Genomic DNA, 27,647 nt, shown 5'->3' on the forward strand with positions numbered 1-27,647 from the left:
AGCATAGAACAGACTGTCATAATCAAATGGTGAATAAATGAACCCTGCAGGGACAAATAAACAAAAATAAAGATTGGTCACAGAAGTGTGAATGGCTAAAGGAAAGCCAGACCTGAGTCATGTTTCTGAAGTGAGATTGTTGAATTCTGAAGAGGGGTGGGAAAGAGGTTGCAAAGATACCAATATCAAATCAGCATTTGAGTAATAAGAGTCAGCATCCCTACAGGCCAATCAGCCCATCGAACCCACACCAACCCTCTGAAGGGCATCCCACCCAGACCCACCCACCCCCTATTCTATCCCTGTAACCCTGCATTTCCCATGGCTAGCCCACCTAACCTACACATCTCTGGACAGTTTCCCAAGGCCAATCCACCCTACTCTGTACATCTTCAGACTGTGGGAGGAAACTGGAGCGCCCGGAGGAAACCCACACACAGACATGGGGTCAATGTGAAAACTCCGCACAGACAGTCGCCCGAGGGGGGAGTCAAACCCGGGTCCCTGCATGGCAGCAGTGCTAATCAGCGTCATACAGTGCAAAAGACACCCTTCAGAGCTGAAAATGTGTTGCTGGAAAAGCGCAGCAGGTCAGGCAGCATCCAAGGAGCAGGAGATTCGACATTTCGGGCATAAGCCCTTCTTCAGCTCCTTGGATGCTGCCTGACCTGCTGCGCTTTTCCAACAACAAATTTTCAGCTCTGATCTCCAGCAGACCTCACTTTCTCCTAAAAGACACCCTTCAGTCCATCGAGTCTGTGTCAACCTATTTACACTAATCCCACTTTCCAGCACTTGGCCTATGACCTTGAATGATGAGTGTGGTGCTGGAAAAGCACAGCAGGTCAGGTAGCATCCAAGGAGCAGGAGAATTGATGTTTTGGGCAAAAGCCCTTCATCAGGAATGATTAAAGGCCTTTTGCCCGAAATGTCGATTTTTCAGCATCTGCAGTCCTTACTTTCCCCATGACCTTGACTGTTAGGGCATTTTAAATACTCATCGAAGTACGTTCAAAAGATTGAAAGACTTCCAGCCTCCATGACCCCCTCAGGGGGGCATTTGAGAACTCCACCACCCACTGGGTGGCAAATAAATTTTCCTCAAATCCCCTCAGAACCTCCCCTTCAGATTAAGATTGCGCCTCCTTCAGTTAAGGGGAACAGCTGCTCCGTTGCCCCCTGTCTTCATGCTCCTTATGGTCTTATACACCTCTATCAGGTTCACTGCCCACCCTGGCAACCTTCTCTAGTCTAAACAGACAGTGTTGCATCTTAGTGTTTGCTAAATCGAGACGCTGAGCTGTTTTGACATTTGATTTTATTTATTTGGATATTTGTTTGTTATTGAATCTGATGACTGTTTGGTTATTGTCTGTTACAGAAAGAGTGAAGGGTGCGATGACTTTCCAAGGCGGCCTATTGTGAAAGAGCCCTGCTTCATGCCACGCTCATCGTTTCCGTCTGCATTGCCTGGTCTGCCCTCTGCCTCTCGTGTTGCCGTTGTCCCTTTGACTGTATTTTCCGAATCCCCTTTCTTCAAACCCCGCCACCCTTCCCCCTACGTCCAACCACCTTGATCTGCGAAATGGGCTTAGGGTCAGCACGATTAGGTTGGGGGAAGAACTGTTCCCATTTGTGGCTGGTCTGCACCGCTGGAGAAGGAAGGGTGTTGACTTTCTTCCATTGAGGGCTTTACCAATGCGCCAATAACTATTGCCCACCCGCCAAGAGATGGGCAGACAATTCGCAGACATCGAAGGAAGTGGTTCTCTCTCTCTGTTTCCCTGAACTCCTCCTCCAGAGGAGAGAAGGAAGACTGTATACATGTCTCTGAGTTAAGAGAGACTAGTCACTCAACCCAGTAGGATTGGCGGTCATGGAGAAATGGAAGATAGGGGACACAGCTTTTGTACAGAACGTTGGTGCTAGATGTTCATTGGTTTTTCTCTGCACCTTAACCCTGAGAGGGTCACTCAACAAACCTGTGCCCTGACACGATGCACTGAAGACACCTTGACTTTCTTGCTGAACTTGAGTGTGATTTTTTTAAAAAAAAATATATTGTTGCATTGCTATGTTTCTTTTTTGTTGTCCCCAGCCAAAAGCATGACTTCCGACCTTGGCGCTTGCCCTGCCCAGGAGGCAAATCCAGACTGGCATCCATAAGTGGCACTTTGGCCGCTCCATAAATTGGAGAGGGCAGAGTCGGGCTCCAACTGGGAATGAGGCAGGATCAGACTGGGCAGCTGCGGGGGTGGGGCTGCCTGGAAAGCTGGGAGGGAGTTGGGCTTGTGGTAGAGGAGGAGGCTGAGATCCTTAACACAAAGGTGGGTTCTGTGGTGAGCACTGCTGCCTCACAGAACCATGGGCCTGGGTTTGATTCCAGCCTCAGGCGATTGTGTAAACTCCACACAGACAGTCTCTGCGTGAGTTTCCTCCGGGTGCTCCGGTTTCCTCCCAGAATCCAAAGATGTGCAGGTTAGGTGAATTGGCCAAACTACATTGCCCCGTAACGTTCAGAGATGCACAGGCTAGGTGCGTTAGTCAGGGGTAAGCATAGGATAATTGAATAGGTCTGAGTGGGGTTACCCTTCAGAGGATCAGTGTCGACTTGGGAAGGGCTTTTGCCCGAAATGTCAATTCTCCTGCTGCTTGGATGCTGCCTGACCTGCTGTGCTTTTCCAGCAACGCACGCTCGACTCTTATCTCCAGCATCTGCAGTCCTCACTTTCTCCTAGTACACTTGTTGGGCTAAATGGCCTGTTTCCATATTGTAGGGCTTCTATGCTTCGATGACAATGAGGAAGGGATATACCCGTGGGGAGTGAGCAATGAGAACTGAGCTTGGCAGTGGGGAAGGGAGGGGAAGCTTGTGGAAGCCACGTGTTAGACCAATGAAGACACAACTTGTTAAAGAAGGAGCATGTACTGTGTACTTAAAATGATTTCACAACGAATGTGCTACCACATGTGAGAGAGAAACCATTCGCTGGCTTTTAATGTCACCCTTGATCAGACTTGAAATTAAAGCTGGAGGGTCTGGACCGAGTATTTTGTTCCTCCAACAGAATGGTCCACATCCATTCCAAGTGTCTCCTTGCCATTTCTAGGGACACCGAGTGTTACAATGAGCTGGGGCGCGACTGTGTACCAGATCTTTTTAAAAAAAACATTTTGACTGATCAACTGGTACCTTTTTCACATGTTGGATTCATGCTGTTGTGTATTGAGATGTTCATTTGGAGGGGGAAACGTGTAGCTTCCCCTTCCTGTGAATCTTCATTTGTAGACTAACATGATCTCTTTTGGAACGTATATTTTTAAAAAATATCTATGTATTACGGCTGTGCTGTATCATGTCTCGAGAATGTGAGCTTAAAATATATTTATTACTCTTTTAATTTTTTTTCCCTAAGATAAAAGCAGATCTTAATATTGTCAGAATTTCTTTTTAATATTATAAATAAATGCTTTTTGTTTTGGTTCACTTGGGAGTTCTTTCATTCAGTTGCACCATGAAGCAGAGAGTGAAGTTTAATTATTTTTGCACACACTACAGTATCTCTGGTTTATACTTGGTTTCTTACATTTTAAATCATCGATTGTCATTGCAGTCCAGGTACATTTCAATAACCTGGCTGGCTTTCAAAGCCCTGCCTGATGAAAGGCTTTTGCCCGAAATGTTGACTCTCCCGCTCCACAAGATGCTTTTCCAGCACTATACTCTTTGTCAATGTTAACTCTGTTTTCTCTTTACAGTTGCTGTCATATCCCCAGCTGAGGATCTCTAGCCTTCATATGATCCCTACACTGTGGAAGCAGGCCATTCAGCCCATCGAGTCCACACTAGCCCTCCAAAGAGCATCCCACCCAGACCTCACCCCCCCCCCCCCTTCACCCTCTCCCTGTACCCTGCATTTCTACATGGCTAGTCTGTACATTTCTGGACAGTGTGGGGCAATTTCCCATGGCCAATCCACCCTAACCTACATATCTTTGGGTTTCCTCCCACAGCCCATGGAGAATGGGCAAACTCTACACAGACAGTCGCCCTTGTATGGGATTGAACGAGTGTGCCTGGTGCTATGAGGCTGCAATGCTAACCACTGAGCCAGCCCGCTGCCCCTCTCAGAGTTTGTTTCCAGTTTCCAGCAGCTGCAGGATTTTACTTTTAATAACTTGTATAAAACTTTATTTCACACTGTCCTACATCCATGGTCACCAGTGGGACCAGCCTCCCGTTCCAGTTTCATTAAGGACAGTGGGTGGGATAATGCTGTGGTCAGCAGGTTATGTGTCAGTGTTGTGTGTCTCTTTCCAATGCACAGGATGGCTGGTGGTAAGAATGGCACGGTTTTCCAGTCAATCACCCATCCCTCTGGAAGCAACGGCAAGCCATCTCTGTTCTCTGCTCATAAATGTGGACCCAACCAATGAAAATCCAAGATTCCTTCAGGCTCTAAAAGTGGTTTCCTTGTTTCGGGTTCCACTTTATGATGCAGAGGGACAGTAACAGAGTGGGTTCCAATCCTGCTCCAAGCTGAGTCACTATGAAGGGCCCATCTTCTCAAGCTCTTCCCTTACCTGAGGGATGGTCTCCCTCAGGTAAAACCAACACCAGTCATGTGTCGCGCTCTCTCTCGCAGTCAATCGCTCTCTGTCTGTGTCTCTCTCTTCGCTTCGCTTCTCTCTTTCACTCTCTCGCTCTTGCTCTTCCTTTCTTTCTCTCCCTCTTTCTTTCTCTCTTTCTCTTTCTCCCTCCCTCTTTCTCTCTCTCTCTCTTTCTCTCTCTCTCTCTCTCTCTCTCTTTCTCTCTCTTTCTTTCTCCCTCTTTCTTTCTTTCTCCCTCTTTCTCTCCCTCTTTTGCTTTCTCTCCCACTTTCTCTCTCTCTCTTTTTTTTTTCTCTCCCCCTCTGTCTGTGCCTCTTTTTCTTTCTGTCTCACTCTGTATCTCTTGCTTGCGCTCAATCTGTACGGGGCTTGCTCATTCTCACTCTCTCGCACTCTCTGTCCCTCTCGCTTGCGCTGTCTCTCTGCTCTCTATCTCGCTCGCTACTTTTCTCTCTCGTTCTCTCTATACATTTCTCGCTCTTTCTGTCACATGCCCTCTGCCTGTCGTGCGCTCTGACTCTCACTCTCTCATTCTCTCACTCTTGCTCTCTGTGTGTCTCTTGCCCTCTTTGTCTGAAGTGAGCAGTTCTATGGGCTGAGGCTGACGACAGCTTTTGCCCCCAGTATTGTAGATATCTATGATCTTGAACCCCTTTCACACCTCAATCTAATCTCCTCCACTTCTAAGGAAAACATGCTACCGTAAAGAACGTGCTGTGGTACTATCTGCCTGTATTGGGCTCATTCAACACTTTTCATTAGACCTTGGTACATGTGCCAACAATAAATCTATCAGTATCTAGTGTCCTCAAACAACAAGAAGCAATTTATTTTACTTGGAAGCAAACAGCACTTTGTGAGAGTTAAGGAGAGTTAGTGCCAATATGTTACTGGAAGTTGGCTGAAGATTTTGTCAGGCTGGGCTAGTGCCAAATGACAGATCGGTAAAGAGGCATTTTTAATTTTGTTTGCTTTCCTCGATTAAATTTTGTTTGACTCAAGTGCTCACGCTGCTGATGTAGTGAGAGGGAGAAGGAGCAACTCTCTCTCTGACCACATTCCTGCTGAAGGGATTATGCCCGAAACGTCGACTCTCCTCGGATGCTGCCTGACATAGAACATAGAACATAGAAGGATACAGCGCAGTACAGGCCCTTCGGCCCTCGATGTTGCGCCGACCGAATCCTACCTAACCTATACTAGCCCAATAACTTCCAAATGCCTATCCAATGCCCGCTTAAATGACCATAAAGAAGGAGAGTTCACCACTGATACGGGCAGGGCATTCCATGAACTCACAACCCGCTGTGTGAAGAATCTACCCCTAACATCTGTCCTATACCTACCACCCCTTAATTTAAAGCTATGTCCCCTAGTAACACCTGACTCCATTAGCGGTAAAAGGTTCTTAGTATCTACCCTATCTAAACCCCTAATCATCTTATACACTTCTTTCAGATCTCCCCTAAACCTTCTCTTCTCCAATGAGAACAGCACCACACTCTCGACTCTGATCTCCAGCATCTTCTGTCCTCACTTTCTCCCCATCGCAGCGTCTGACAAGTTTTGACACAACTTCACTTTCCAACAAAAAAAATAACCGCAGGGAGAGGAGAAAGTTAGCATGCTGGAAGTTGGGGGGTAGTCCAGGCGTGGGACTTTTATCTGACTCGAGTGAAATTGAGGGGCTGGAACACGTTCAAAACCATGGAGAAAATTTGTTTGCGAGTGGAGTGGTGTCACAAATCCAACACAGATGAAATGATCAGATTCGTTTACAGGAAGTTGTCTGCGGTTGCTGACAAATTGGAGCAGCCTGGGGGGAATTTCCACAATGACTAGATAATGATCTAATTAGGGTGGTGAGCCGTTGAGTTGCTAAATTCTTTTCTTGATCCTATTCTCCGCGAGAGGCCCTTTCCTTTAAGGAAAGCGTTAGAACTCTGCCTGAGAGCTTGGTGTTCCAACTGACTCTGTGCCCAAGAACTGGCAAAGTGTGGCACCATTAGAGTGGAACACAGCTGAGCGCAATTCTGAACTATGGATGGCAATAACCCAGCATTTCTATAGCACCTCTGGCACATAAGCCATCCCCAAGTTTCCTCACTGACCATGTTTCAAAGTGAATTCCAATCCAGGACCCCTCAAAGAGATATGAAGGGAAATGGCCAAAATCTCAGTCAATCAGGTGTGTCTCAACAGAGGGTCCTGAGGTATAGAGAGAGGAATTTTCAAACCTCGCATTGCCAGAGAGGGACTCTGGATCTAGCCCTGTGTTGTCCAGGTCCTGGGTCAGTTAGATGGGGACAATGGACAGGAAGCTTCACCCTGCATCTAACTCCATGCTTTCCCTGCCCTGGGAGTGTTTGATGTGGAACAGTGTAGAGGGAGATTCACCCTGTACCTAACCCTGTGCCATTTCTGTCCTGGGAGTGTTTGACAGGGATAGTGTCGACGGAGATTCACCCTGGAACTAACCCCGTGCTGTCTCCGTCCTGGGAGTGTTTGATGTGGGAGAGTGTAGGGGGAGATTCACCCTGGAACTAACCCCGTGCTGTCTCCGTCCTGGGAGTGTTTGATGTGGGAGAGTGTAGGGGGAGATTCACCCTGTAACTAACCATGTGTCATCTCTGTCCTGGGAGTGTTTGATATGGGAGAGTGTAGAGGGAGTTTTACCCTGCACTTAACCCCATCTCTGCGCTGGGAGTGATTGATGAGGACAGTGTAGAGGGGTAGAGCCTAGACAGCTGAAGGTATGATTGGAAATGATAAATGTTGTGAGGTAAGGCTGTGAAAGAGATCAGATTACACTCAGCACTGAGATCCCTGAAATCTGTAGAAATGGAGGCAGATTAAGGGAGATAGGAAGGAGTTACAAATTTGGATAAGAATTTTAAAATCAAGATGGCTGATGTCAATGGTGCGCAAGGTATTGGAGGGACAGGATTTACATGCATTTGGAAAGGCATTAGGGATAGTCAACATGGCTTTGTGATTGGGAAATCATGTCTCACTGACTTGATTGAGTTTTTTGAAGAGTGACTAAGATTTACCAGGATGTTGCTGGGAATGGAAGGATTGAGTTATCAGGAGAGGCTGGATAGGCTGGGACTTTTTTCACTGGAGTGTAGGAGGTTGAGGGGGTGACCTTATAGATGTTTAAAGAATCATGAGGGTCAAAGATAAGGTGATTGGCAGGTGTCTGTTCCCTAGAGTGGGATTTTCAAGACAAGGGGGCATATTTTTAAGGTCAGAGGAGAAATATTTAAAAAATATATGAGGGGCAATTTTTTACTCAGATGATATGGAATGAACTTCCAGATGGAGTGTTGGATGTGAGTACAATTACAATATTTAAAGGGCATTTGGATAAGTACATGAATGGAAAAGGTTTGAAGGGGTATGTGCCAGAAGCAGGCAAGTGGGACTAGTTCAGTTTGGAATTATGGTTGAAATGGACCAAAGGGTCTGTTCTGTTCTGTGTGACTCTATATTGCTTGACTGGGAATCAATGGAGTTCAGTGTGCTGAGGAATGGGTGGGAGAGGTGATGGTGCATTGTGAAAGGAACGCCTTAGGACAATGGTAACAGAGTTTTGGATGACCTTGTATAGGGGAGACAGTGGGAACATGGCTAAGATTGGTTGAGCATAGATCACCATTTCAGCGATCAGATGAGAAGGAAATTCGCTGGCGTTCAGGTTCGTGAAGAGAGACTCACCGAGTAACATTGGAGGCTAGTCCACCAGGTTTAGCATCCTAGCTGAGCTCCACCTCATTCTTGACGTACGGCTGTCCCTTGGAAAAACAAATGCATGCCCAATTTGGCCATGTGGAAAACGAGAATAGATTACGGGGTGTGGAATTGGGGAGATGATGGAAAAGGTGTTGCCAGAGAGTTAGGCCAGGGTGTTGTTGCAGGCTGGTTCCCCCCAGCTCAGTGACACCAAAGCCAATAGTGGAGCGACAACCAAGTTTGTTATTATTCATTCACAGGGTTTGTTGACTCGGCTGGGGATTTGTTGCCAGTTCCCAATTGCCTTGGAGCTGGGGGCGAGTTGCCTCTTGAACTCTAGCAGCCCCTGAGGTGCAGCTCCACCAGTAGTGCTGTTAGGGAGGGAGCTCCGGGGTCCTAAGGAACGCTGGTCCATCTCCAAGTCGGGTTGGTGTGTGGCTCGGAGGGAACTTGCTGAGGTTCCCGTGCATCTGCTGTCTTCCTTCTAGATGGTTGAGGTTGCGGGTTTTGGAGGGTGCTACCACAGTGCCTGGTGAAGTGCTGTGGTGTCTTATAGATGGCACACACTGTTACTCCTATCTGGCTAATTAACAGAATGGTCTCAACAAGTGATCGTCACTGGGAAATTAAACAGTAAAATACCTGGCATTTGTGATTACTTCAAATTGCTAGAAAATTTTAAACTACTTTTTAAACCCAGACATTTTTACAAAATAGCAACACAAGAACAGGATTCAGTATTTTGAGGCTGTTTTGTCAATTAATTAATAGCCAGGCTGATTTCTGTCTCAATTAAGTGCCTTGACTATGTGCATTAACATCCGTACCATATAAATACCGGAAGAAACATCAAAGCAGCGCTTCACACGAGGCTCCAACAGCACTGATGATGTTCCCTAGCCAGGGAACGAAACGTTTGCAGCAAAAACTTCCAGCTCGGCGAACAGAACCACAACAACATCCGTACCTAATCAAAATGCCCCAATCTTCACACATGCAGCATCATGAATCTTTTCAAGTCATGTCCACCCGATTAATGGTTTAGGAAAAGTTTATGAAAGGGCTCCTGTACACAATGAACAGCCTAAGCTCCCTACGTAACCAGGAGAATGGTGTCTCAAGCAACAACTATAACAACTGTGCTCCTTATCGAGTCATAGAGTCCTACAGCATTGAGACAGGCCCATTGGCCCAAACTGGTCCATGCCAACTAAAATGTCAGTCAACCTAACCCCATTTCCCTCATATGGAGGAGCCAGTGTTGGATGATGCACACATATACATCTATGGGGTGAATTTGCATCTGCAGAATTATATTTGCAGATACAGTCAAAAAATGCACGATCTGCCAGCAGTCAAGGCTGGCAGACAATCCATGTGACATTTTGTAAATTTCTACTTTGGAAATAGAACTCAAAATTGGGATAAAGACAGACTCTGACCTCACACCTATAATTGATTGTCAGAGCTGAGTTGTCACTGCTTTTGTAAAACCTTAAGTTATCCTGAGAATGTGACTTAAAAGAAGTTCTGGGATTTACATATTGATGACCCAAAATCTGGAACTCATTCTAAAAAATGGAAGACTGAACAACAATCCCGGTTAATTCAATATATCTTTCCAGTTAGAGTCATAGAGTCAATAGAGATGTACAGCATGGAAACAGACCCTTCAGTCCAACCCGTCCATGCCGACCAGGTATCCCGAACCAATCTAGCTCCACCTGCCAGCACACGGCCCATATCTCTCCAAACCCTTCCTATTCATATACCTATCCAAATACCTCTTAAATGTTGCTATTGTACCAGTCTCCACCACTTCCTCTGGCAGTTCATTCCATACACGTACCACCCTCTGCGTGAAAAAGTGGCCCCTTAGGTCTCTCCTATATCATTCCTCTCTCACCCTAAACCTATGCCCTCTAGTTCTGGACTCCCCTACCCCATGGAAAAGATTTTGTCTATTTATCCTATCCATACCCCTCAGCCTCCGACGCTCCAGGGAAAATAGCTCCAGCCTTTTCAGCCTCTCCCTATAGCTCAAATCCTCTAACCCTGGCAATATCCTTGTAAATCTTTTCTGAACCCTTTCACGTTTCACAACATCTTTCCGATAGGAAGGAGACCAGAATTGCACACAATATTCCAACAGTGGCCTCACCAATGTCCTGTACAGCCACAACATGACCTCCCAACTGCTGTACTCAATACTCTGATCAATAAAGGAAAACATACCAAAATGCCTTCTTCACTATCCTATCTATCTGCGACTCCACTTTCAAGGAGCTATGAACCTGCACTCCAAGGTCTCTTTGTTCAGCGACATTCCCTAGGACCTTACCATTAAGTGTATAAGTCCTGCTAAGATTTGCTTTCCCAAAATGCAGCACCTCGCTTTTAGACAATAGACAATAGGTTCAGGAGTAGGCCATTCAGCCCTTCGAGCCTGCACCGCCATTCAATATGATCATGGCTGATCCGCTTCCTGCCTTATCTCCATAACCCTTGATTCCACTATCTTTGAGAGCTTTATCCAACTCTTTCTTAAATGAATCCAGAGACTGGGCCTCCACTGCCCTCTGGTCCATCTGCCACTTCTCAGCCCATTGGCCCATCTGATCAAGATCCTGTTGTAATCTGAGGTGACCCTCTTCGCTGTCCACTACACCTCCAAATTTGGTGTCATCTGCAAACTTACTAACTGTACCTCTTATGCTCGCATCCAAATCATTTATGTAAATGACAAAAAGTAGGGGACCCAGCACCGATCCTTGTGGCACTCCACTGGTAACAGGCCTCCAGTCTGAAAATCAACCCTCCACCACCACCCTCTGTCTTCTACCTTCTTCTGCATCCAAATGGCTAGTTCTCCCTGTATTCCATGAGATCTAACCTTGCTAATCAGTCTCCCATTGGGAACCTTGTCAAACGCATTTCCCATGCTCAAAGCCATGTTGACTATCCCTAATCAGTCGTTGCCTTTCCAAATACATGTACATCCTGTCCCTCAGGATTCCCTCCAACAACTTGCCCACCACCGAGGTCAGGCTCACCGGTCTATAGTTCCCTGGTTTGTCTTTACCACCCTTCTTAAACAGTGGCACCACGTTTGCCAACCTCCAGTCTTCCGGCACCTCACCTGTGACTATCGATGATACAAATTTCTCAGCAAGAGGCCCAGCAATCACTTCTCTAGCTTCCCACAGAATTCTCGGGTACACCTGATCAGGTTCTGGGGATTTATACACCTTTCCCCATTTCGAGACATCCAGCACTTCCTCTGTAATCTGGACACTGTTATCATTTGCTATAAATTCTGTGTTTTATGATCCTACTTCACAACCACCTGATGAAGGAGCAGCGCTCTGAAAGCTAGTGCTTCCAAACAAACCTGTTGGACTATAACCTGGTGTTGTGTGATTTTTAACCCATTTCACTGCACTTGGCCCATATCCTTCTAATCCTTTCCTATCCGTGTATTTGTCCAAATGCCTTTTAAATTTTATTAACGTACCCGCTTCAACCACTTCCTCTGGCAGCTCATTCCATATGCGTAACACCCTTTGCGTAAAATAATTGCTCTTTTATTCTTTCTCCTTTAATCCTAAAGTGATGCCCTCCAGTCTTTGTTTCCCCAATTCTGGCAAAAAGACTGAGTGCATTCACCCTATCCATGCCTCTCATGTTCTGATACACCTCTGTAAGGCCCCCCTCAGTCTCCTATGCTTCAAAGAAAAAAGTCCCAACCTCTCTCTATAACTCAGACCATTGAGTCCTGTAAATTTCTTCTGCACTCTTTCCATTTACTGACATCCTTCCGATAGCAAGGTGACCAAAACTGAACACAATACTCCAAGTGCGGCCTGACCAATGTCTGGTACAACTGTAAGATAACTTCCAACTCTTATACTCAGTGTCCTGACTGATGAAGGCCAGTGTGCCAAAAGCCTTCTTCACCGCCCTGTCTGTCACTCTATTTCAGAGACCATTAGTAACCCCTTCCCATCCAACACCCTACACTCACAGCAACCTCTAACCAACACTCCTGGTCCCCACTGAGGGGTTGTGGCAACTTTCAAACCTTGAAATGGGGGTCACCTGAGGAAAATACTTGGGATTCACTGCTGTGGTTGAGTTGTAAAAAGGACACAAGAAGGCTACGAAAAGATATAAATAATTGAAGTGAGCGGGCGATGATCTGTGAAATCAAGTATAATATTGGGAAAAATAGGAAATTGCCCATTATGTACTAAGCATAAACAGTTTATCTCATTGCTGGGACATTACAAAGCTCAAAGATACTGAAGCATGTCATTGGGATTGAATCGCAAAAGATTAGTATGCAGATGCAGCAAGTAATTAGGAAAGCCAAAAGGAATTAGATTAGATTACTTACAGTGTGGAAACAGGCCCTTCGGCCCAACAAGTCCACACCGACCCGTGCAAACTCCACACAGTCTGTCACCTGAGGCGGGAATTGAACCCGGGTCTCAGGTGCTGTGAGGCAGCAATGCTAACCACTGTGCCACTGTGCCGCCCACAAATGTTATTGTTTATTGTGAATGGGATTGAATACAAAGGTGTTGGGGGGGGGGGGGGGGGGGGGGGGAGTGTTGCTTCATTTATTCAGGACACTGGTGTTACACATTCTGAACACTGAACAGTATTAGTCACCTTATTCAGGCAAGGATGTAAATGTATTAGAAACAGTTCAGACAATATTTACTAGGTTAATCCCTGGGTTAGGTTCTGAGGAAAGACTCAAATGGGTTAGACTTATATACAACTGGGAGAAAGTGAGGACTGCAGATGCTGGAGATCAGAGTCAAAAGATGTGGCATTGGAAAAGCACAGCCGATCAGGCAGCATTCGAGGTACAGGAGAATTGACTTTTTCGGCATAAGACTTTCACTCTCTTGCTCCTTGGATGCTGCCTGACCTGCTGTGCTTTTCCAGTACCCCACGTTTTGATTTAGGCTTACATGTGCTGTGTAAGAGACAAATAGATTGAAATATATAAGACCCTGAGCATATTCTGGGATATAGGCCATCATTACATAATCCACCTGGATTCCTGTGGAGGGGCTTAAGAGGTCAGAAAGCTAAGGATACAGCACAAAACCCTGGTTTGACAACTTATCATGTTGTCTGATCAAAGTGGTCATTGGAGCTGATCATCGGTCAGGGATCATCAAACAGCAAGAATGTGGATTTCCTGCAACTGTGATGGAAATCCAGGAAGGAATCTTGCCTCCTCTATGGCCACAAAAATGCCAACATGTATGGATGAGCTGCTGTTAAAACCGTGTTTGCAAATCATCAGCTCAAGTACAGGGCACGTTCCACAGAATGTCTTGTTGCAAACAGACATTATCCTGCATACTAACTTTGTTCCAGCCTTCCTGAAGATTGGACTGGGAATGTCCTGGATGTAGAATATTATAGAATAGCTCACCATTAGATAGAGATCCATGTGTTGTCAATTCTCTCAAGGTGCTTTACTGTGGGATTGACGGATTGAAATTGACACTAAGCCACGTACAGAGATATTACAACATTTAAACAGCATCTGGGTGGGTACATGATAGCAAAGGTTTAGAGGGATATTGACCAACTGCTGGTAAATGGGACTAGATTAATTTAGGATATCTGGTCAGCATGGATGAGTTGGACTGAAGAGTCCATTTCTGTGCTCTAGAACTCTATGACTCCGAGAGGGTTTGGACTCATCTTATTGATCTTACCTCTGTTCAAAGTTTTGGCCATTAAACTTTCTTATTGGAGGTGATGGCTCAGGGGTATTATCGCTGGACTGTAAATCGAGAGACCCAGGTAGTGTTCTAGGGATCTGGGTTTCAATCCCACCATGGCAGATGGGAGAATTTGAATTCAACCAATATCCGGAATTAAGAGCCTAACCATGATGATGAATCCTTTACCGATTGTTCAGAAAAACCCATCTGGTTCACTAAGGTCCTTTAGGGAAGGAAATTGCCAACCTTAGCTGGTCTGGCCTTCAAACTCTCTGTGCAATTAGGGACAGGCAATAAATGCTGCCTAGCCAGCGGTGCACTCATCCTGTGAATGAATAAAGAGTCAGTGGCTTACTTTGTTTAACAATACCCTGAATTAGCACCTTGGCACGTTTTGTTACAGTAAATACACAATAAAATTGTGTGAGGCAGCACGTCCAAGTTTACAGATAATACAAGAAAGAACTCATCCATTAGAAGACTGAAGGAAACTACAGGGATCAAGCATTGGGGCAGCACGGTGGCTTAGCAGTTAGCACTGCTGTCTCACAGCGCCTGGGGCCAGGGTTCGATTCCAGCCTCGGATGACTGTCTGTGTGGAGTTTTCACATTCTCCCCGCGTCTGTGTGAGTTTGCTCTGGTGCTCCCCCCACTGCCTAAAAGATGTGCAGGTCAGGTGGATTGGCCATGGGAAATTGCCCATAGTGTTAGGTGCATTAGTCAGAGGGAAATGGGTCTGGCTGGGTTACTCTTCAGAGGGTCGGTGTGGACTTGTTGGGCCGAACGGCCTGTTTCTACATTGGAGGGAGTTTAATCCAGTCATTGGTAAGCTGAACAAGTGAGTTCAAAAGTGACACTTGGAATTCAATGTCATGTAGCACAAGGGTAACTCAATTTGGTTTATAAAAAAGTGCCCACTGTATTTATGCTCTGAATGGAATTTAAAAGAATGAGGGGGCATCTTGTGAATCAAATAAAATTATGATTGGAATTGCCAAGATAGAAGCAGGGAAGTTATTTCCACTGGAGTGTGAAACTAGATCTATGGGGCATAGCCTCAAAACGAGGGGGAGCAGATTTAGGACTGGGTTCAGAAGGAACCTCTTCAGCCAAATGATTGTGAATCTGTGGAATTCCCTGCCCAGTGAAGCAGTTGAGGTTACCTCACTGAACGTTTTAAAGCCAAAGATTTTTGAACATTAAAGGAACTAAGGGTTATGGGGGAGCAGGCAGGGAAGAGGAGCTGAGGCCTCAAAAAGATCAGCCATGACCTTATCGAGCAGGCTCGATGGGCCAGGCGGCCTACTCCTGCTCTTCATTCTTATTTACTTATGTAAGTACACTCGGTACCTGGGCAGAGCAGAGGGATTTAAAAGCATCAAGACCACAAAACATTAAAGGCAGAGGTTGTTAGAAAAGATGTGTTAGATTCAAAGGTGTAACTTCAGAGTTGAGGAAAAGTATAAGTTGCTCGTCTATAGGATAAAATCACACAACCCCAGGTTATGGTCCAATGGGTTTATTTGAAAGTACAAGCTTTAGGAATGATTAGATTAGATTACTTACAGTGTGGAAACAGGCCCTTCGGCCCAACAAGTCCACACCGACCCGCTGAAGTGCAACCCACCCATACCCCTACATTTACCCCTTACCTAACACTACGGACAATTTAGCATGGCCAATTCACCTGACCCGCACATCTTTGGACTGTGGGAGGAAACCGGAGCACCCGGAGGAAACCCACGCAGACACGGGGAGAACGTGCAAACTCCACACAGTCAGTCACCTGAGGCAGGAATTGAACCCGGGTCTCTAGCGCTGTGAGGCAGCAGTGCTAACCGTGCCGCCCACTCCTTTGCTGCTCCTTTGTCAGGTAGCTAGTGGGGCAGGACTGTAAGACACAGGATTTATAGCACAAGATCAATGGGTCATGTAACTGATACGATATATTGAACAAACCGAGATTGCTGTTAAGTTTACATCTTTTAGAATGGGTTACAGGTAGCGATTCATTAACATGTAAATCCCATATGTAATTTTAGGATTTAGTTACTTGATGAAGGAGCAGCGCTCAGAAAGCTAATGCAGGTCGACAACCTTTTATCCGAAATCCTGAAAAGCTCTAAAGTTCGAAGGTTTTTTTGTGAAGTTTTTATTTTCTCATTAACAAAGTTGTTTGGCATGCAAACAGTTAACACAAGTCCCCACCCCCTCAATGCGTGTCACTCAGATGTGAGGTGTGGGGGCGTGGCCCAGTACTGAAATGCCTCAATTCTGTCTCGTTTTACTCAGTGGGTCTGCTCCTCCGGTAAGATTTTTAAAAATTTCACCATCAAACTGCCACTTATCCTGAAATTCGAAAAAATTCTGAATTCCGAAAACCAGCTGGTCCCGAGCATTTCAGAAAAAAGGATTGTGCATCTGTACTTCCAAATAAACGTGTTGGACTATAATCTGGTGTTGTGTGGATTTTTAACTTTCTCCATCCCATTCCAACACTGGCACCTCCTCATTAGAGTGAGGGAGAGAGAGAGCGTGAGAGAGACCAAAACCTGTAGTGATATAAGCTAAGGGTTACCACACCTTTGGTAAACAGAATGCTTTATTGTTGATTGATTTGATTTATTGTCATATGTACCAAAGTACAGGGAAAAGCTTTGTTTGTGAGCAATGCAGGTAGATTGTTGTAGGCAAGGACATACAGATCATAGGATGAAAAACCTGGGACAGAATGAGAAATACAGGTCACACCATATACATGAAGCAAGGACAACATTCACAGGATCAACATTATTTGAAGTTAGAGAATCATTCATCAGTCTAATAATGACAGGGAAGAATATGTTAAAGTGACACTTGGAATTCAATGTCACGTAGCACAAGGGTGACTCAATTTGGTTTATAAAAAGTACCTGCTGTATTTATACTCTGCATGGAATATAAAAGAATGAGGGGGAATCTGGTGAGTGTATACAGACTTCTGTATCTTCTGCCTGATGGAAGAGGTTGGAGGAGAGGTGGGAGGGGTAGTCTTTTATGTACCAAGCCAGACCCCCTCAAAACATTTCAAGAAAGTAGCCCAGACACTAGCTTTGCCAGTTGTTTTAAACGGGTGTAATGTAGATATTCCAGGGGTGAATCAGCTGGTCAAACCACTTAGTGTTAAACAAAACTGAATTTATTGACAAGATTACCGAATGAAACACAAACAAAAGATATTCTGAAGGGAGATTACAGAGAGTTAGGCAGGAATTTGAAAAGGAGGTCCTCGAGAGTAGTAATAGCTGGATTACTCCCAGTGCTATGAGCTAGTGAGGGCAGGAATAGGAGGATAGAGCAGATGAATGCATGGCTGCGGAGCTGGTGTATGGAAGAAGGATTCACATTTTGGGATCATTGGAATCTTTTTTGGGGTAAAAGTGACCTGTACAAGAAGGACGGATTGCACTTAAATTGGAAGGGGACTAATATACTGGTAGGGAGATTTGCTAGAGCTGCTCAGGAGGATTTAAACTAGTAAGGTGGGGGGTGGGACCCAGAGAGATGGTGAGGAAAGAGATCAATCTGAGACTAATACAGTTGAGAACAGAAGTGAGTCAAACTGTCAGGGCAGGCAGGGTCAAGGTAGGACTAATAAGTTAAACTGCATTTATTTCAATGCAAGAGGCCTAACAGGGAAGGCAGATGAACTCAGGGCACGGTTAGGAACATGGGACTAGGATATCATAGCAATTACAGAAACATGGCTCAGGGATGGACAGGACTGGCAGTTTAATGTTCCAGGATACAAATGCTACAGGATGGATAGAAAGGGAGGCAAGAGAGGAGGGGGAGTGGTGCTTTTGATGAGGGATAGCATCACAGCTGTGCTGAGGGAGGATATTCCTGGAAATACAACCAGGGAAGTTACTTGAGTGGAACTGAGAAATAAGAAAGAGATGATCACTGAATTGGGATTGTATTATAGACCCCCCTAATAGTCAGAGGGAAATTGAGAAAATAACTTGTAACAAGATCTCAGTTATCTGTAAGAATAATAGGGTGGTTATGGTAGGAGATTTTAACTTTCCAAATATAGACTGGGACTGCCATAGTGTTAAGGTTTTAGATGGAGAGGAATTTGTTAAGTGTGTACAAGAAAGTTTTCTGATTCAGTATGTGGATGTACCCACTAGAGAAGTTGCAAATCTTGACCTACTCTTGGGAAATAAGGCAGGGCAGGTGACTGAGGTGTCAGTAGGGGAGCATTTTGGGGCCAGCGACCATAATTCTATTCGTTTTAAAATAGTGATGGAAAAGGATGGACCAGATCTAAAAATTGAAGTTCTAAATTGGAGAAAGGCCAATTTTGATGGTATTAGGCAAGAATTTCAAAAGCTGATTGGGGGTAGATGTTCGCAGGTAAAGGGATGATGGAAAATTGGAAGCCTTCAGAAATGAGATAACAAGAATCCAGAGAAAGTATATTCCTGGCAGGGTGAAAGGAAAGGCTGGTAGCTATAGGGAATGCTGGATGACTAAAGAAATGGACCGCTTGGTTAGGAAAAAGAAGGAAGCATTTGTAAGATATAGACAGAATAGATCGAGTGAATCCTTAGAAGAGTATAAAGGAAGTAGGGGTATACTTAAGAGGGAAATCAGGAGGGCAAAAAGGGGACATGAGATAGCTTTGGCAAATAGAATTAAGGAGAATCCAAATGGTTTTTACAAATATATTAAGGCCAAAAGGGTAACTAGGGAGACAATAGGGCTCCTCAAAGGTCAGCAAGGTGGCCTTTGTGTGGAGCTGCAGAAAATGTATTTTGCATCAGTATTTACTGTGGAAAAGGATATGGAAGATATAGACTGTAGGGAAATAGATGGTGACATCTTGCAAAATGTCCAGATTACAGAGGAGGAAGTGCTGGATGTCTTGAAACAACTAAAAGTGGATAAATCCCCAGGACCTGATCAGGTGTACCTGAGAACTCTGTGGGAAGCTAGAGAAGTGATTGCTGGGCCTCTTGCTGAGATATTGTATCATAGATAGTCACAGGTGAGGTGCCAGAAGACTGGAGGTTGGCAAACGTGGTGCCACTGTTTAAGAAGGACGATAAAGACAAACCAGGGAACTATAGACCGGTGAGCCTGACCTCAGTGGTGGGCAAGTTGTTGGAGGGAATCCTGAGGGACAGGATGTACATGTAATTGGAAAGGTAAGGACTGATTCGGGATAGTCAGCATGGCTTTGTACGTGGGAAATCATGTCTCACAAACTTGATTGAGTTTTTTGAAGAAGTAACAAAGAGGATTGATGAGGGCAGAGCAGTCGATGTGATCTATATGGACTTCAGTAAAGCATTCAACAAGGTTCCCCATGGGAGATTGATTAACAAGGTTAGATCTCACGGAATACAGGGAGAACTAGCCATTTGGGTACAGAACTGGCCCCAAGTTTGAAGACAGAGGGTGGTGGTGGAGGGTTGTTTTTCAGACTGGAGGCCTGTGACCAGTGGAGTGCCACAAGGATCGGTGCTGGGTCCTCTTCTATTTGTCATTTACATTAATGATTTGGATGCGAGCATAAGAGGTACAGTTAGTAAGTTTGCAGATGACACCAATATTGGAGATGTAGTGGACAGCGAAGTAGGTTATCTCAGATTACAACAGGATCTTGACCAGATGGGCCAATGGGCTGAGAAGTGGCAGATGGAGTTTAATTCAGATCAAGGTGAGGTGCTGCATTTTGGGAAAGCATATCTGAGCAAGACCTATGCACTTAATGGTAAGATCCTAGGGAATGTTGCTGACCTAAGAGACCTGGGAGTGCAGGTTCATAGCTCCTTGAAAGTGGTGTCACAGGTAGATAAGATAGTGAAGAAGGCATTTGGTATGGTTTCCTTTATTGGTCAGGAGTTGGGAGGTCATGTTGCAGCTGTACAGTACATTGGTGAGGCCACTGTTGGAATATTGTGTGCAATTCTGGTCTCCTTCCTATAGGAAAGATATTGTGAAACTTGAAAGGGTTCAGAAAAGGTTTACAAGGATGTTGCCAGGGTTGGAGGGTTTGAGCTATAGGGAGAGGCTGAACAGGCTGGGGCTGTTTTCCCTGGAGCGTCAGAGGCTGAGGGGTGACCTTGTAGAGGTTTACAAAATTATGAGGGGCATGGATAGGGTAAATAGGCAAAGTCTTTTCCCTGGGGTTGGGGAGTCCAGAACTAGAGGGCATAGGTTTAGGGTGAGAGGGGAAGGATATAACAGAGACCTTAGGAGCAACGTTTTCACACAGAGGGTGGTACGTGAATGGAATGAGCTGCCAGAGGATGTGGCGGAGGTTGGTACAATTGCAACATTTAAGAGGCATTTGGATGGGTATATGAATGGGAAGGATTTGGAGGGATATGGGCCGGGTGCTGGCAGGTGGGACTAGATTGGGTTGGGCTACCTGGTTGGCATGGACGGGCTGGACTGAAGGGTCTGTTTCCATGCTGTACATCTCTATGACTATGACTCTAACGTAACCTCTCTGAAAATCCAACAGATCATCCCAACTCAATGATGCTGTTCCAAATACTTGCAACAGTCCCCATAAACACCTCTTGACACAAAAGGTACAGTCAGACACAAGGTCTTACAGGAGAGATGTCAGAGAGAGAGGGAGGATCAGCCTGCACCTGCATCTTTGGGTCCAGCAACTTTTATAGCTGCCTGACTGCTGTCAGTGAACAGCCAGAGTGCCAGGGAAAAGCTGAGCTGGGAGAACTGCTCACTCCCCTTTCATTGTACAAGTGTTTTTTTTAAACTTGAAAGCCTTTTGGCTGAGGCAGTATCCGTTAGCTACAATCAAATTGGCTCTAAAACCCTTCAATTTAGACTTTTCAGAGTGTGTGTCTTTTATGACCTCTCCGATAAACAAATCAAGGACAACGTAACCTTGTTAAAGGAGCAGCATCATCACACTTTGCTGACGTTGGCGGCCTATCTGCAGCAACGCAATGTGTAAATCGAGTCAATGTTTGGAAAGTTGGCTTCTCTGATGATCTGGGCTGTGCACACAACCCTCTGTTGTTTCTTTTGCGGCGAGGGGCGATGTTGAGAAAGAGAGTCTTTTGTGGTAACCTCAGCCAGTATGGGGAGTGAACCCAGGCTAACCCTAGCCCTAACCTATAGTGTCACTCTGCATTGCAACCCATCCACCAAGCCAACTGAGCAAACTGACCCCTGTCAAGGTGATAAATACATGGACCCACATAAAACCTTGAGCTAGCAATGACTGAACTTCTATAAGGATGAATGAGATGTCAGGTTCGAGTCTTGTTGGGCTATAAGCTAATGGAAAGACGTTGCTGCTTCTGCAAGAGTTAAACATAGATTCGCAGGAACCCTGCCTGGTGTGAGGGATCACAAGCGGCAGATTCAGAAAAACTAAGCCTTTTTCCATCAGACCCAGAATGGGTTCAGACTGTGTGGTGTTCAGACATAATCTCAGAGGCAGCTGCTTCACACCATTGGCTCCTCAGGCAAGCACATGCACCCAATGTCTAAACCTTCCTCTCGTTCTGAGCAGAATTACTACCACAGCATCACGTCCTCAGTAGGGTGAAACTAACCTGATTCATGATGGTCATGTTCACGCAAACAATCCAGTGATTGGTGAACTCTGCTTCACAATGATAGGAAAAGTTAACATCAAAGGATCACAAAGTGATGTTGCTGTGAACACTTGGGCTCCATAAGCCTGTTTTGAAAAGAAGGGAACAAAGCAGGTAGATGCATCCACAGTTGAGATGGTGATGATGGTGGGGATTTAAGAGGGTGTCTGGGCTACAGTTACAAGTTTGGACCTGAGATGATTTGAACAAAGAATTATGAGCGGCCAAAATCCTCTAACAGAAGCAATATCAACCTTCCCGATGGGTTTACCCAGGTGCATGTATGAAAGGCAGTAAATGATACAAAGGAATTGTGGAGGGAACAAGGAGATTGATTAAGCTGAGCAGCTTCTATCAGGCTGCTTCCATCTCCTCACCATTTTGTGGGATCTTGCTGTGCACTGGGGCTGCCATGTTTACCACCAGAATTGTCTCTTAACGTTAATGCGTACAATGGAGTAGCAGGAGTTTGGTGCTGGGTAAGCACAGCTGGTCAGGCAGCATCCAAGGAGAAATAAAATCGACGTTTCAGGCAAAAGCCCTTCATCAGGAAGCCCCCTTGATGAAGGTCTTTTGCCCGAAATGTCAATTTTCCTGCTCCTCAGATGCTGCCTGACTGCCTGTGTTTTTCCAACACCACGTTCTTGACGCTGATGTCCAGCATCACTTTCTTCTGGAGGTGCAGGAGTTGGCCATTTGGCCCTTATGTCTTGTTCTGACCTCCGATAATCTCATGGCTGGTCTGATTGTAGTCTCAGCTGTACTTTAACCTGCTGATTCCACTGTCCATTAAACATCTGTCTCAATCCTGGATTCATCTAATGATGGGGCTTCCAATGTTTTTGGGAATGAGAATTCTTGTGAGTCTCTGAGAGAAAAGAACCACTCTCAATGTTCTACGGTGGTTCAGTGGTCAACACTGCTGCCTCATAGCACTAGGGACCCGGGTTCGATGCTACCCTCGGGCGACTGTCTGTGTGGACACATTCACCCTGTGTCTGCGCGGGTTTCCTCCGGGTGCTCCGATTTCCTCCCACAGTCCAAAGATGTGTAGGGCAGGGTGAACTGGCTATGGGAAATTACCCACAGTGTTCAGGGATGTGTAGGCTAGGTGAATTAGTCAGAGGTATATTTAGAGAAATAGGGTAGGGGAATGGGTCTGGGTGGGTTACTCTTTGGAGGGAAGGCATGACCTGTTGGGCCAAATGGCTTGTTTCCACACTGTAGCGATTCTATGAATGTTAAAGGGAGGTCTATTACCTTCACTGAGTGTGAAGCACTATCGAGGGGCCGTGGATAGGGAGGTAGAAAGAGAAGTTTTCTGTTGGGACATCATGTTGTGGCTGTGTAGGACATTGGTGAGGCCACTTTTAGAATACTGCGATCAATTTTGGTTGCTCTGTCATAGGAAGGATGTCGTTAATCTTGAGAGGGTGCAGAAAATATTTACAAGAATGTTACCGAGACTGGAGGGTTTGAGTTTAAGGAGAGGATGGATAGGCTAGGACATTTTCACTGGAGCATTGGAGGCTGAGGGGTGACCTTATAGAGGTTTATAAAATCATGAGGAGCATGGATGGGGTAAATAGTCAAGGTGTTTTTTTTTCCCAGAGTAGGTGAGTCCAAAACTAGAGGGTTGAAAGTGAGAGGAGAAAGATTTCAAAGGAACCTGAGGGGCAACTTTTTCACACAGAGGCTGGTGCATGTATGGAATGAGCTGCCAGAGGAAGTGGTGGAGTTGGGTACAATTGCAACATTTAAGACATTTGGACAGGTATATGGAAAGGAAAGGTTTAGAGGGATATAGGCCAAACACAGGCAAATGGCACCAAAGAGAAACTGAAAGATCTGCGGGTGCTGGAAATCAGAAACAGAAACAGAAATTGCTGGAAAAGCCCTGCAGCACCCATGGAGAGAAACCAGAGTTAACGTTTTGGGTCCAGTGACCCTTTTTCAGAATCCAGAACTGGGACCAGTTCAGTTTGGGAAGCCTGGTCAGTCTGAGCGAGTTGGACCGAATGGTCTGTTTCCATGCTGTGTGACTCTATGATTGCATGACAAGAGTTTGCGAATTGGCAGAACGGGGTGGTAGCATTATGATACAGATCGGGCAGGAATAGGAAAAGTATCACTAGATAGGAACCTTTGGAAGATCCCTCAAATCCAGTAACGAGAATGGCACTCCGATATTATAATCCCCTCCTAAGATGATCTGCACTGCACTGAGATGTTAATCATTTAAAATACAGCTTCCCTGTAGGTGGGACGTGCTACTCCAGTGCCTGAGAGAAGAGTCTTGATGTAAAATGTTCCACTTCGCAACTCAGACTCTCAGGACGACAACACAAATGGTTCAGGTGGTATCCTCAAATCAGCTCTGCAGAGGTCAAACAAGCCCCCACCAACAGTAGCCCGTAAGCCCATGAAATGTAGAAGCCATTCAGCCCATCGGGTCTGGTCCACCATTCAATCAGGTCAGGATTCCATTTTTCTTGGCAGGCAGTGGACTTTAACTTGGATTAAATAATACATTCAGTTAATTGGAATTGAAAGCTAGACTTGGTGGCTGTGACCACGAAACTATCATCAAACTGGTTCTCTGATGTTCTCCAGGGAAGGAGGGTCTCCCATCCTACAAAGTTCCTTGCAACCGAGGTGGGACTCCCAACCCATGACTTCCTCTTACCTTCCCTGGAAAGGACGTTGCATCAAACCGCCACAGGAAATGATTGCTCTGAGTGGACTGCCATGGTTTCAGAAGGTGACTTAGTATTTCCCCTCAGGCTGTTAGGGATGGACAATAGATGCTGTCCTGGCCAGTGATTCTCGCATCCCAAGAATGGATAGAAAGGAAGCCAAAACAACTAAAATTCAACACCACTTGGAAATTGCACGGTGGCAGTCGATGTGAGATTAAGGAATGGGAAATATTGAATAACCTCATACTTAGAACAGTGGACAATCATAGATTCCCTCCAGTGTGGAAGCAGGCCATTCGGCCCATCGAGTCCACACCGACCCTCCAAAAAGCATCCCACTCACACCCACCCCATCCCTGTATTAATCCATGTAGCCCGCATATCCCTACACACCATGGGACAATTTCCCATGGCCAATCCACCCTAACTTGCATATCTTTGAACTGTAGGAGGAAACCGGAGTACCCGGAAGAAACCCACACAGACTCACGGGGAGGATGTGCAAACTCCTGACAGTCACCTGACGATGGAAACAAACTCTGGTGCTGTGAGGCAAGTAGTGCTAATCACTGAGCCACCAGATGTCATCTTGTCAATGACGAACATTTTCTTCCCTTTACTAAAGGCAGAGTGTAAAGCCTGTGAGTAAAGACTAGGCCTGGAAATGTGACTGGCCTGAAAGTTAATGGGTGACTTATTTCCCCTCAGACACAGTTAATTAGAAAAAGGTAACTCTCAGGGAACCTGTGATAATGAATATGAACTCTTGGCCCGTTTTTGAATTTGGGAACTTACCGAAGGATGCGCGGGTGTGAATAAAAGGTCAAGTTGTTGGCCGAGGATTGTGGCAATATTTAAAGGGATGTAGTCACTTTAAAGCCAGCATAATGGAGCCCCAGCTTTAAGGTGAAGCGTGCCAAGTCTTTACAAAAGAATCTTGGATGATATTCAAGACCAGAACAAATGTAGTGGTTGTTGTAATCAGCATCAAGACAGGAAGCAGCGCATGGGTTAGTGGTGAACTGATGCAATAGTCAGCATGGAAGAGAAGGAGGTGGTTTTCCAGCTGGTGAAATTCCAACAGAATATTTTTGATTGATTTTGGGAATATGGTCATCATTAGCAACTGTTGCCAACTCTCAGGTGTCCTTGAAGAGTTGGCGGTGAGCTGCCCAGTTGACCAGCTACAGCCCGGGCAGCGAATTTGCCTGCGAGGTGGAATTAGGGATGGAGTCACGGGATTTTGACCCTGCAACGTTGAACGTAGTTGTGCGGTCAGGTGCTGTCAAAGGTTGCGCGGATGTGAGTTGGAACGAGGGATATGGGGGACCTTCCCTGCAGAGCTGCTGCCGACTCATTGAAAATTGCAAACAGCAGCGAAGGAAAGTCTTTGAGAATCAAAGTGCGACCCAGGGACGTGAACAAAAATGACCGATGCTGAGCGAAAGAAGGAAAAATTAAAGTGCAGGGCAAGATGAAGAGGTGGGTTTGAAAGGATTTGGGGCAGATACAGAGAGAGAGAATTCCAGGGTTAAGTGTGCTACATCCGATAGCATGTGTGCTTATTGCAACTCTAACCCAACACTGATGGATCGGTCTTACGGTGGGTGAGATAAAGATAAATATCTGTGCTTTGAGACTGCAAATCTTTAGAACTTACTTATCCCAGAGATTGTGGATAATCAGTGGTTGGGTATATTGGAGGTTGAGACCCATCGATATTCCAAAATTAAGGGACTCCAGGCATATATGGGCCGGGCAGGTATGTGAAATGTTAGCCGTGATCCTATTGACCAGTAAAGCAGGTTAAAGGAACCGTATACTCGACTCCCGTTCATGTTGCTTATTTTATTTTGTGATCTTAACTGGAGAGGAAGTGATCAGGATATAGTCCCAACCGACACATTTGCTGTGTTGGCGATGAGCTTAGATTCCGGATGTGAAAGACCGATGAGTCATTAGTTCCCTGTTTTAGTGCTGAATGCGCGAATTCTCCTGGTTAAAGGCAGGGTAGAGATGCTGTTGGGTTTCCGAGCTGGAGGGTGGAAGGGGTTTGCAGGCAAATGGTGTTCATTTTCCTCTTCATTTCGGATCGATCTGATGTTTGACTGGTTTGACTGGTGAAAGAATCTCAGAGCAAAGGGTAACGGCATGTCCCGTTCTCTCTTTTGCTCCTTCATTTGCTTGTGGTGGAACATACAAGCCAACTCTTGTGAAAGCGGGGTTTGCTGGGACTAATTTCCGGATGCAATGAGGCCAGGTTAAGGAAGGCTGACCAATCACTGGCAAACAGCACTGGTTAGACATTAAACACCAAGTTGGCACTGCCATTCGGAGGGCCTTTCTCATAGCATACCTCCCAAACCTGTGACTTGTACCAGCTCAAGGGGCAAGGGCGGGACAAGGGGAGGGCACGTTCATGCCACACAAATGCCAGACTATAACCATCTCCAATAGATGCTGGAGATCAGAGTTGAGAGTGTGGTGCTGGAAAAGCACAGCAGGTCAGGCAGCATCCGAGGAGCAGGAGAATCAATACTTCAGGCAAAAAGCCCTTCATCAGGAATGGCACAATACACAAGTCAGGGATGTCAGGAGCATTCCTAATGAAGGGCTTTTGCCTGAAACGTCGATTCTCCTGCTCCTCAAATGCTGCCTGATCTGCTGTGCTTTTCCAGCGCCACACACTCATCTCCAATACGAGACAGTCCATCTATCAGATCTCAACATTCAATGGCGTTACCATCACTGAAACCCCCATTGTCAAAGTCCTGGGGGTTACCGCTGACCACACCACATAAACACAGTGGCTACAAGAGCAGGTCAGACACCAGGAATACTGCGGCGAGTAACACATCTCCTAACTCTCCAAAGCCTGTCCACCATCTTCAAGGAGGAGAAAGTGAGGACCACAGGTACTGGAGATTAGATTCAAAAAGTGTGGCGCTGGAAAAGCACAGCCAGTCAGGCAGCATCTGAGGAGCAGGGGAGTTGACGTTTCAAGCATAAGCTCTTCATCAGGAAGGCACAAGGCACAAGTCAGGACTGTGATGGAATGCTCCCCATTTGCCTAGATGGGTGCAGCTCCAAAAACACTCAAAAATCTTGCTACCGTCCAGGACAAAGCAGCCCATTTGATTGGCACCATATCCATCCCTCCACCACCGGCACTCAGTAACAGCAAGTGTGTATTATCTACAACATGCACTGTAGAAATT

The 27,647-nt window shown here is 45.7% G+C and overlaps 1 protein-coding gene across 2 annotated transcripts in view; it reads left to right on the forward strand.

Moving 5' to 3' along the window:
* Positions 1–3,435, forward strand: part of LOC132831335 (uncharacterized) — a 49,929-nt gene extending 46,494 nt beyond the window's left edge. For both annotated transcript variants that reach the window (XM_060849421.1, XM_060849422.1), the window contains one exon: positions 1,382–3,435. Coding sequence is in view for 1 of the 2 variants with exons in the window: in XM_060849422.1 (XP_060705405.1) it covers positions 1,382–1,390 (9 nt within the window). In the remaining variant the exon portion in view is untranslated. The remainder of the gene's footprint in view (positions 1–1,381) is intronic.
* Positions 3,436–27,647: the final 24,212 nt, after the last annotated feature.

The sequence above is a fragment of the Hemiscyllium ocellatum genome, chromosome 33 (assembly GCF_020745735.1).
Source record: "Hemiscyllium ocellatum isolate sHemOce1 chromosome 33, sHemOce1.pat.X.cur, whole genome shotgun sequence".
Classification (NCBI taxonomy): Eukaryota; Metazoa; Chordata; class Chondrichthyes; order Orectolobiformes; family Hemiscylliidae; genus Hemiscyllium; species Hemiscyllium ocellatum.